We start from the raw sequence: 10,802 nt of genomic DNA, 5'->3' as shown, positions 1-10,802 counted from the left end.
TGGTTTGAGAGAGGAATAGCACAACTACCACATGTAACGAGGGAGAGAGAGAGAGGCAGCACACGTTTTTCTTTCGAAACAGATAAAGTGAGCAAGTTGCTGATATTCCAAGGTTTCGCAACATCACACAATAAGTTGTCGAGGTTTGAAAGTGTGTGTGTGTGTGTGTGTGTGCGTGTGTCGTGTGTCTGCTGACTTTGGGTAGGTATTGACACATCTCTATGGATCGATTTTGTTGATTGACATGTGAATGCTTGATCAAGAATGGGCAGGGCTTGCAAGATGATATTACGCGGGTGGCAGGTACGGTCACTCTTGTTGAGCCGCAGCAGCATCCGCAAAGGCCACCTTGTACACATCGTCATATGTCTTGGCGAAATGAACCTAACCCAACACGAATCGAACGATTGCCGTCGACCACGTTACATGCTTCAACCGCACTCATGGCTTCTTCTTCCCCTAGGTTTGTTGTCTCTTGGTAAAACGGTAAAGCGGTCACGTACCTCAAGCCCCTCCTTGACCTGGTCGGGTAGCTCCTGCCAGTCCATTTCATTCGTGTATGGCAACACCACACAGGTCACTCCGCTTCGCTTGGCGGCCAGCACCTGTCATCATACAAGCCCGGCGTATGAACACGCGCACCGCACATGCATTTGGCGGTTTGGCCACGGTCGCAGCTGCTTTAGAGATCGCACCTTCTCCTTAATACCTCCCACGCGCAAAACACGGCCCGTCAGTGACACCTCGCCCGTCATTGCAAAGTTTTGCCGCACCGGCCTAACGCGCAAACCCCGTGTGAGTACCGGTCATTCTTGTAAGGCAGGCAAGCAGGCAGGCAGCAAGTGGCATCGTACTTGTCTAGAGCCAGTGAGAGCAGGGCCGTCACCATGGTGCAGCCTGCAGAGGGACCATCTTTGGGTGTTGCTCCCTCGGGTACGTGAAGACTGCGAGGGTAGGCCATTCATCAGCCATGCGCCCAAACGCCACCTGTGAGGCCTCGAGCGAAACGGCGTACCTGACGCTCGCCGAGTTGAAAAACCCGTTCTTCTCATCAACCTTCTCCAGATAGTGCTTGGCAAAGGTGTACGCAATGGTCGAGCTCTCCTTCATGACGTCTCCCAAGGAGCCTGTCCAACACACCCAAACGCAATCAACCGTGCCTGCATTAGCACGTTCATGCCACAATCACTTGCATTGCATTAGCACAACTCACCGGTCACGCCAAAGCGACCATCAGAGCGTGCCTCGCCCGGGACCGTGGCTTTCATGCGGTCAGCACGCGAGGCCACCGTCTCAATGTATAGGGTCGAACCGCCCATAGCGGTCCAAGCCAGCCCCATGACCACGCCAGGAGGTGTCTGCTCGTACAAACGATCTGATAAAAACACGGGCTGACCCACGTAGTCGGACAAGTTGCTGGCGTCCACGCGCAGCGTCTATGCGGCCCGAGCCCACACGTACTCGTCAGCCAGAAAAACTCACACAAGGAAGGCTGAACAACAGTCGAAAAGAAGCAAGAAAGCAACATAAAGCCGCGGCAGATGCCCGCCAGTGCCAAGTAGCATGCCTTTCACACCTTGGCATTGTCGCGCACAAGCTTCAGCGCTGCTTTGCGATGAATCTTGTCAATGTGCTTTTCAAGATTGCGGACACCCGACTCGCGACAATACGCCCTGTTCAGCACGTCAAGCGCTTCATCTGTAATCTCCAGCTGCGCAGGTGAAGCCGTCATCAGCTTTGGATGCTCTTCCAGCAATCAGGGTCCCAAGAAGCCATCATATCTGCGACACACAGTCTGCAAACCCATACCTGTTCAGCCGTGACACCAGATGTCTTCTGAGCCTCTGGAATCAGGTACTGCTTAGCGATGGCGCGCTTCTCATCTGCCATGTAGCCCGAGAGTTGGATAATCTGGGACAAGCAAAGCATATTGTCAACAGAAATGGACGAAGGCCCCAATCATGATGGCGATGATGTAAAGCACGCCTTGCCCGCCACCTTCTTTCTTAGATCATACAAAGCATGCATCCCAAACAATAGAGGAGTGCAAGGCTTAAAGACACGCGGCGAGGGCAACTGAAACACCCACCTCCATTCGATCGAGCAAAGGTCCAGGAATTGTATCAAGTACATTGGCTGTGCAGATAAACAACACCTGTACGGGTGCCGCAAAAAGCAAAAGCGTAAAAGCGACGGACGGAAAAAAAAAAGAAGCAAAACGAAAAGAAGAAGAAGAAGAAAAATTAAGGAAGAAGGTCGAAAAAAAAAAAAAAAAAAAAAAAAAAAAAAGATTGACAGCCGATCACGATGCCCCACAAAGGACACCGGTCATTCGAACTGGCACTCGCCCACACACATCAATTCGATTGGCATACAACCGACCTTTGACAGATCCACCGGCACGTCAAGGTAATGGTCCAGGAAGCCCGAGTTTTGAGCAGGGTCCAACAGCTCCAGGAGGGAGGAGGTGGGGTCGCCATGCACACCCCGCCCGATCTTGTCCACCTCATCCAAAAGAATCAAAGGGTTCTGTGTACCCGTGGTTTTTAGGCACTGGATTGGCTTGCCTGTCGACAATCAATCAAGACGGATTGATAAGAAAAGCTAGGATATGTGCCGGGACGAGGCATGCACAAACCTGGCATGGCCCCGACGTAGGTACGACGGTGGCCCTTGATCTCGGCGACATCATGCAGACCGCCGACCGAGAATCGATAGTACTCCCTGTCATCGCATCGAGCATGGGAACAACGGCCATGAGGTTATTAACAACTGTCAAAGTGTCAAGATGATTGTAGCAAAGACGTGACAAAGAGAATTTTGATGGCCGAACCGGTTCAAAGCACGGGCAATGGACTTGGCAATGGATGTCTTGCCAACACCCGGAGGACCAGAAAACGTCAAAATTTTGCCCTGTGACGCAACCAGTCGTGTGCAAATCAGAGCAAGAACGCGACATCAAATTCTGCTTTTCAATCTGGCGAGCGCGGGCATCTCGTGTGGCTGGCCCTGGTACGGGCCAAACGTACATGCATGCTGTTGCGGAGCTTGCCAACGGCGATAAACTCAAGAACACGATCTTTAACATCCTTCATGCCGTAGTGGTCCTCGTCCAAGATTGCCTGGGCTCGCTCAATGTCAAAATTATCCTGCCACCACCACAACGAGACGGAGGGCGCGGGCGCGAGAGAGAGAAAGAGAAAAAGAAAGAGAAAAAGCGAGAAAAGAAAGAGAAAGAGAAAAAGAGAAAACAAATAAACGGCAAGTCAGGTACGGCGGGGAACCAGCAGCTTCATGTGAGTGATACCGCCAAAGGAACAAGCGCTGGTTGGCATTGGCGCAGCTGACGTACCTCGCCGTAGACGCCCCACGGCAGAGTGGTAAGCCAGTCAAGATAGTTGCGTGATGTGTTAAACTCATAGGAATGATTGTCCAGCATGCTCAACTTGTTGAGCTCTTCATCCACCACTTTTTTAACCTGTTGCAGCACCGTGAGAGATGTTGTTGAGCTGCAGCGCAACAGCAGCACCATGCTGCCTGCTTCGTATGCACAAGGAGCAAAGAAGTACGTACGTCATCCGGCAGCGTCTTGTTTTCGAGCTGGGCCTTGTATTTCTCCAGCAGCGAATCCTTGTCGTCCTTGGAAATACCCAGCTCCTTTTTGATAATCTGTGCGTCATACAGGTCAATGAGCGCCCCGACCAATTGTTACGGCCACTCTTTTTTTTTTTTAAAAAAAAAAAGCCCACCTTGAGTTGTTCTCGAAGCAAGGCCTCCTTGTTGTGTTTGTGCAGCTTTTCCTGGACCTCTTCGCTGATCTTGGCTTGTAGCTTCAGTTGCAGCAGCTCTTTCTTGAGCAGCTCTAGCGTCTTGTAGAGTCGTTCCTAACCAAAAGCAAAGCAGAGTCAGCTTGTGGCATGGCTATCCAAGCCTCGTTTGATGCGGGAAGCGCGCGCTGCAACGTACAGCCACGTCCATTTCCTCAAGAATGCCCTGCAGCTCCTCTGGGTTGCCAGAGGTGAGGGCGGCCGCAAAGTCACACAATTGCACGGGGTTGTCCAGGTTACTACAAGGGCAGCGGGCGGCGTTTCAAGGCTCGGCTGTGTAACGTAGAGTCGAGCGTCCCGACTATTGCAAAGCGTGCCCCTTACCGCTGGCCCATCTCGGCCACGCGCTGCATGTTTTCGCGGTACATTGGGTTGAGGGCTACGATATCCCGCACAGTTGCGATAACCTCGTTGCTCAGCGCTTTGACCTGGTCACTGTTGAATGCCGTAGCGAGCAGCATGAACTGGGTTAGTGGTGCCGATGAAACTGCAGCTTTGTACGCCCAAAGCAAGGCGAAGGTGCGGCACACCACGGCTGACGCATGCGGTACTTGCCTGTTGCGGTCAAACTTTTGTTCAGGGTAGTTTTCAATCTTGGCGATGAGAGGATGCGTGGATTGCGTATCGACGACTTCATCGTCATCCGCGACGCCCGTGGCTTGAATGCTGCCATCCGACGCAAGAAAAGACGTGTTGATGAGCGCACTGCTCGAAAAGGCCGTGCACCACATGCCTCCGGCGACAAAGGGCCAGGTCTGGTGCTCGGCTTCCAGAGTAGGTCTACAACGCAAAAGGGTTGGAAAGAGTATGGCGCGACTCGAGCGCGTACCGGCGATGACCCTCGAGCATGATGCGCAAGTAGCCTTCCTTGGAGGTGGACATTTCGTGAATTTGCGCAAACGTGCCAACAGGCTCAATTTCATCCAAGCTGGAAATGATTTCAGGAGGTTGCGCTTCATCAAACCTGGGGGAATGTAACAGCATTGGCGTGAGCACTGGGGGAGGGGGATGCAAGGATTGAATTCATCCCCCTCGACGAAGACAGAGGGATGCACAAGCAGGCGTACGTCTTAGGCTTGAGCAAGAAGGCGCCCACAAACGGGTGGCGAACGCGGCGCAAGTGTTGTAGCTTGGCAATGAGCTCAGGGTTGCGAATCTAGCAGGGTGGGAAGACAAGGGCAGGGCCGGTCTTGAGAAAGACTGCGGGGCACACCAACGCGGGCATGATGGCTTGCCAACCTCAACAAGCTTGACAAATTTAGGAAAGAGGGGGTTGCGGTCCAAGGGGATGATGACGGCCTCGGGATAGTTTTCTGGCACGCGGATGGGGCCAACCACGTTGGAGCCCGGCTCGACCAGATCCTGCAAGGCAAAAACAAGTTGAATGCAGAACACAACTTGATGGGAGTTTGGGCGATCAGACAAGTCCTGGCAATGAACCTTACCGCGCCCAGATGGATATCAGGGGGTGCGTCAGCATCCTGGTTGCGGCGAACGCGCACAAACTTGACATCCTACCGATGGGTGAAGGGATGGCTTGAGCGATGTGGGAGTGGCAAGACCGGTGGCATCAGCGAGAACTTGTGGGGAGCATCTCTGTACCTCGTTGTTGTCGTGGTCGTCGGCGTTATCGTCGTGGTCGTCGTGGTCGTCCCCGCTCTTGAAGCTGCCGTGCAGCGCGTCCCGGATTTCATCGTCGGAGTCATCGTGGTCATCATCATTGCCATGGCCGCTAGAGCCGGCTCGACTGCCGGCGCCGCCAAGGCTAGCACTGTCATTTCCATGGCTGTTGCTGCTGCCGCCACCCCGTCGTCGACTTGCGTACAGGGTGGGCGATCCAATGAACGCTTGACCAGTCTGGAAAGTCCGGGGCAGTGGTTGAGAGGCGACTCGAAGTGAGAAAGGCATGCCCCGGAGAATTTCGACAGTGCTTACCTCCAGCGACGAGGTGCGGGGGTTAAATGGGCTCGAGTTGAGGTCACCACCAGCGGCCAACCACGTCGGGGTCTGGTTGTGCTCGTCAACTCGAACGCCGGAGGCGCGCCAACGTGACGTGGAGCTTAACTCGCGACAGGTGGCTGCAGAATTCCGAGAGCTGGTAGCCACCGCCACAAACTGTGCCCGTGCACCGGGTGCGGGTCGAAAAAGGAGCGCGCGCAACATTGCGCTCATGCTGGGTTTGGCTTGCTTCGGGCGCAAGGCCTCGGTGCCAGTGTGCGACTACGTCCAAGCAGTAAGGGACGAGGCGGGACGTGTCCCTTGCTAGCGAGATATCCTAGAGGTTGCAAGACCCAGGAGGTAACGTGAGGCCATAGCGACGAGACACCTGGTCGGGACTGCACTGCAGCCAAGCCAATCTTGGCCACGCAAGAAGCACAACGCTCATGGAAGTGCTGAGCACGACCGTCCGCACTCTCTGCACACACACTTCCAGAACAAGTTTCAAAAAAAAAAAAAAAAAAAAAAAAAGGCTCCACACATGCACGCGCACAAGCAAAGGAGCCGCTTTGACTTTAGCACCGGGTCTCAACTGAATCAAAGAGGTACGAGCAACCAACACGCCAACCAAGCTCACAGGTCGAGGGACTGCAGGAGCGTTGCAGGCAGAGACCATCAGGCGGCTGCCACTTACACTGACCGACGGTCCCGCGGTTTGGCTTTGAAACTTTGAAGCAATTTCAACTGATAATAATGGATGACGAAGAAAGAGAGAGAGATAGAGTTGTGAGAGAGAGAGTTTGGAAGAGAGAGAGATTTACAGAAGAGTTCGAGAGAGTTTGAGAGAGTTTGAGTTTGAGAGAGAGAGAGATTGAAAGAGAGACATAAAGAAGAAAAAGAGGAAGAGGAAGAAGAGAGTTTTTCAAAGTGATGGAGAGTTATCGACAGAGAGAGAGAAAGAGAGAGACAGGGTCCATCTTGTCCAGAACGTTGGGATGCGAGTCGGTTTGACCAAACACTCGCCCTGAGTGATTAGATATTGATGATGCAAAAGGACGTTGCACAGATTCGCAAAGTGACATCAACATCAATTTATCAAAACACCAGCCGAGAGCAGGGACAACACAAAAGGCGATGCCACCCGGCTGGAGCGCTTGGTAGCGAAGCAAACACACCGGCAGCGAGCAGTGCAGACGCATAACCGACTGTCGCGGGGAAGAATTGGCCGCACTCAAGTGTGCATCATGGCATTCGTTCACCCGCGCCCCTTGCTGCTGGGGAGCGTGACCCACGGCAGGTTTACTGGTCGTAGCAGGAGCCAGGACCGCTGGGAGCTGTACGTGCGCCCGAGTTGGTGCTGGGAGCTGCCGCAATGGCGCGGTGGTTGAGGAGGCAGCGATAAGCCACGAGACGGGTGCTGGCATCATCGGCGTTGGTGAGCTCGCGGGGGCTCCACAGGCGCTCAGCCACAGCGGCCATGCGCGGCCACACGGTTTGGTGCCAGTCACTGAAATCCACCGTCTGAGGGCCAGGTCGTTTCACGCCATGAATGATCAGCACGATCACTACGCAGGAAGCTTATGGGTCTCACAAAAACGTACCTCGCCCCACATTTCACCGCCACCACCCAGGACCAAGGCACATTGGTCATCGGTCATACCTATGCGCATGCATGAGAGCTCATGCCCAAGACGCCCTCGAGCGGAGATACGCTTCCCGATGCGCACGAGTTGAACGCTCACGTACCGGTGCAAGGTTCTTGCTCATACATGGTCTGCCATGTAACGTCGAGACCATCCAGGTACCTGTTGGCCCCGTTCAGAGTTCACAGCGTGGCCACCAAGATGGGCAAACAGGAGCAGCACCACGAGTAAGCGGTGCCACAAAGCACAAACGCGGGAAGAACCGGCAACGTACCAGACCCCGTCCGTCGACCAGAGCACGCGGTAGCCATGCTCAGTTGCGTTGATGGCAATGGTGGAGCCAGGAAGCCTACGCAGTACCCAATACCGGCAGTGAGCGCTCCTGCAGGACGCAGCAGGTTGAGCGATGCATGCCGTGCTCCTAACCATTGGTGGATGATGGTCGACTTGTCGAGTTGGGTGCCAAAATGGTCCCAGATCTCCTCCCAACCAACCACATCACGGCCGTAACCATGGGCAATGGCCTATCGGCGCAATTCAGAACCCCCTTAGCAAAGCGAGTTGGCTCCTATTCCGATGGGTCGCAGAGCTTACCTGCGCACGCTTGACAAAGTAAGCGTAGCCACCATCCAGTGTCAAGCCTTGGTCAGACAACCACTTGCTGATGTCCGCATTGCTTGCCCAGCAGTCGGTGTTGACTTCATCACCACCTGCACGCAAACACGCGTCGTAAGCATCAGTCGATCCAACGGGACAATTTTTTTTTTTGGTGTCCTCATGGCCCAAGCAGCTGTCGCCACGTACCCAAATGCATGACGTTATCTGGGAAAAGACCAGCACCGCGCTCGCCGCCCGTCACGTCTTTGAAAAGGCCAGAGAGGACATCAAAGGTCTTGTTGGTGGCCGGATTGAGGGGCTGTGGGCAGTCCGGTGATGGGCAAATCTCAGGGTGTCCGTTGCACCAGGACGCAGCGTGGCCCGGTGTGTCTGCAAACAAATCCAACCGCCCCGTGGCTGTCAGTGGAGGGGCACACGGCATGGAGTAGAAGGCATGCACAAAGCAAAGTCCAAGCCATGACGCACCGATTTCAACCATGACACGAACACCGCGTTGGCGCGCGTACTCAACAACCTCTGCCACATCGGCAGGAGAAAAACGCTCCGTCTTGCTATAAGCACCCTTGGAGCCCAGCTCGGGATAGGTGGGGCTATGGATGCACATTGACAAAAATAAAGACCTTGATCTCAAACACCCTTGACAACGGGAGTTTGGACGCACCTCATAAAGGGGAATGACTGTGTGTCCACAATGTGCCAGTGGACCACATTGACCTTGGCATAGGTCATTGAGTCAATCATTGACTTGATGGCCATGACTGTTGACAGACGGTTGCACAACAATCAGACCATGGCTGGCGCATGTGGGTATATCTGCAATGGACACGGGCTCACGCTCGAGGCGGAACAAACCTGATTGGTAGTGACGAGCCGTGTCCACGAGAATCTCGCGGTGAGCAAAGCGCGGAAAGTCGGTGATGGCCCAAGGAGCATTGGCAATAAAGTAATTCTACGCCAAGAACCAAGAATGAGGGGCGTTTCCAAAGTACAGATAAGCGAACACACGGGAGTCCCGGTTAAGCATACGTTGGTATCATAGTCAAACTGGATGAGCTGTGAAATAGTTTCAAGAGCGCGCATGGCACCATAAATGGTGTCGGCGGTCACCATGATGTTGCCACCCTTGCTTGGAATGGAAATCTCATGCTTCTCCGAGGTCTCTAGTTGGAGCTCGGTGCTATCGCTTGCCACATGGAACTACAGGGACTCGCATGCCACGAGGAGAAATCGTTCATGGATGAATGAAACACGCATGCACCAGGCAGTACGGGACTTGGCGAGGAGCGCAAGTGAGGGCCAGGGTTTAGCGTACAATGACGCCCACGATGGCATCTCGGTTGGTCGCCGAGCCTTGTTGTGGGAAAAACAGAGGCGTATAGCGCTCAAAAGCAGCCTTGAGATCGTCTGAAGAAATGTTGCTAGAGAACGTGAAACGGGGCGCGTCCACCTAGTGTATGGGTCAAGGGCAGAAGGGGGCCGGGTGCATAACTTTGCTGGTTTACTATGATGGAATCGGCCAAGTCGTAACAGAGAGCGCGAGGCGTACCATGACGGTGGTGGTACCGTTGGAAAAAGACTGCGGATGAGGCCAGATGGGCGGGAAGTTGACCGAGGCATTGGGCTGAGGGGTATCTTTGAGGACGTAGAGGTCGACGGTGGGGGAGCCCTTGATCTTGTCCTCACAGGAAGATTGCTTCAAGTAGCCGTGCGGGTAGTTGAATCCACCGCAACCCTCCATTTCCAAACACATCTTCTTGCACTCGGCCAAGGAGCTACCCTGCGAGGCCAATGTGAAATTCAAGGGCATTGAGGAAAAGAGTCAGTCAGCGAAAAACAAAAACAACATGGGACCAGTTGGGAGACTGAGCCTGGGCATGAAGACCAACCGCGCAACTGCCTGACAAGTCATCATTCGGGCAATCCTGGCCGGGGTACTTCCACCAGTACTGGGCAGCTGTGCAAGGCAGCCCGGTCATCAGACAGGGCCGAGGATTCAGGCAGGGTCAACGGTCAGAGACAGAATCAGCACGATCCTGAAAAGACTTCTGATCAGATTGTCAAGCATGTAGGGCGACTTCCTTCCAGAACGTACCAGCAGGGGCTTCGGGCTCGGAAAGGTCGCGAAGGGCATAAGCCAAGAGTTCATCGCGACTCATGGATAGCAGTTCGGTGCGCGTCTGCGAGAAAGCATACCCATGGTCAGTTGCAAATGATGGGGCAGGGATCGACGATTTGCAGATGGCAAGCTACATCGCAGCGTCAGGTCAAGGACGTACAGGCTGGGTGGGTGCGCCAGCCCCTTGCAGCTGATCCAGATATTGGTGACGGTTCTGTCGCCTACGATACACGCGGTGAAGACCCAGCGCAGGGGGGTAGGGTGTTCAAGTGTTGTGAGTGCTGTCCAAACCACACTACGATCAATCGAGAGAGAAGAAGGCGATCACTGTGCCAGTGACCTGCCCCAAAGATCATGGCCAAGTATGGCATTTCCCAACCACACACACTCTCTCCGCCCCGTCTCAAACCCAGCCAACAACGTACGTCAGTCGTAGCGTTGGCAGCTCCTCCGTGGCCACGGCGACAGCGGCAGCGGCAGCGACCGCCGCCAAAGCCACCAGCACCGTCGTGCGCATCATCATGTTGCTTGAGGTGCACTGATCAACAAAAACACGGAAAATACTCGCCAGTGTTGTTTCCTCACTGTTTGAACTGCAGCAATACCAGTGGATGCCGCATCAACTCAATCATCTACAGCGTATAGTTGTGTTGTTTGGTT

At 54.2% G+C, this 10,802-nt stretch overlaps 2 protein-coding genes across 2 annotated transcripts; both read right to left on the bottom strand.

Moving 5' to 3' along the window:
* Window positions 1-309: 309 nt before the first annotated feature.
* MONBRDRAFT_16820 (uncharacterized protein) lies at window positions 310-4,288 on the bottom strand (the record flags this gene model as incomplete). The annotated part of the gene is made up of 18 exons (XM_001745228.1): window positions 310-384; window positions 504-605; window positions 696-777; window positions 855-944; window positions 1,016-1,127; window positions 1,214-1,436; window positions 1,577-1,711; window positions 1,810-1,911; window positions 2,090-2,155; window positions 2,383-2,567; window positions 2,639-2,724; window positions 2,834-2,913; window positions 3,030-3,149; window positions 3,353-3,478; window positions 3,574-3,669; window positions 3,750-3,884; window positions 3,967-4,066; window positions 4,152-4,288. 18 exons carry the CDS (start codon window positions 4,286-4,288, stop codon window positions 310-312), a joined length of 2,052 nt encoding a protein of 683 aa, XP_001745280.1.
* Window positions 4,289-6,841: 2,553 nt separating this feature from the next.
* On the bottom strand, window positions 6,842-9,217 carry MONBRDRAFT_18960 (uncharacterized protein). The gene is made up of 10 exons (XM_001745227.1): window positions 9,053-9,217; window positions 8,879-8,975; window positions 8,688-8,784; window positions 8,492-8,616; window positions 8,213-8,395; window positions 8,003-8,118; window positions 7,769-7,932; window positions 7,512-7,570; window positions 7,367-7,425; window positions 6,842-7,286 (listed from the first exon to the last, which is right to left on the bottom strand). The coding sequence occupies exons 1-10, from the start codon at window positions 9,134-9,136 to the stop codon at window positions 7,065-7,067; spliced, it is 1,206 nt and encodes a 401-aa protein (XP_001745279.1). The 5' UTR covers window positions 9,137-9,217; the 3' UTR covers window positions 6,842-7,064.
* Between the last annotated feature and the right edge of the window lie 1,585 nt (window positions 9,218-10,802).

The sequence above is a fragment of the Monosiga brevicollis genome, genomic scaffold (genome assembly GCF_000002865.3).
Source record: "Monosiga brevicollis MX1 MONBRscaffold_8 genomic scaffold, whole genome shotgun sequence".
NCBI lineage: Eukaryota > Choanoflagellata > Craspedida > Salpingoecidae > Monosiga > Monosiga brevicollis.
The sequence above is the reverse complement of the archived record's forward strand: the minus strand, read 5'-3'. Positions and strand labels throughout refer to the sequence as shown.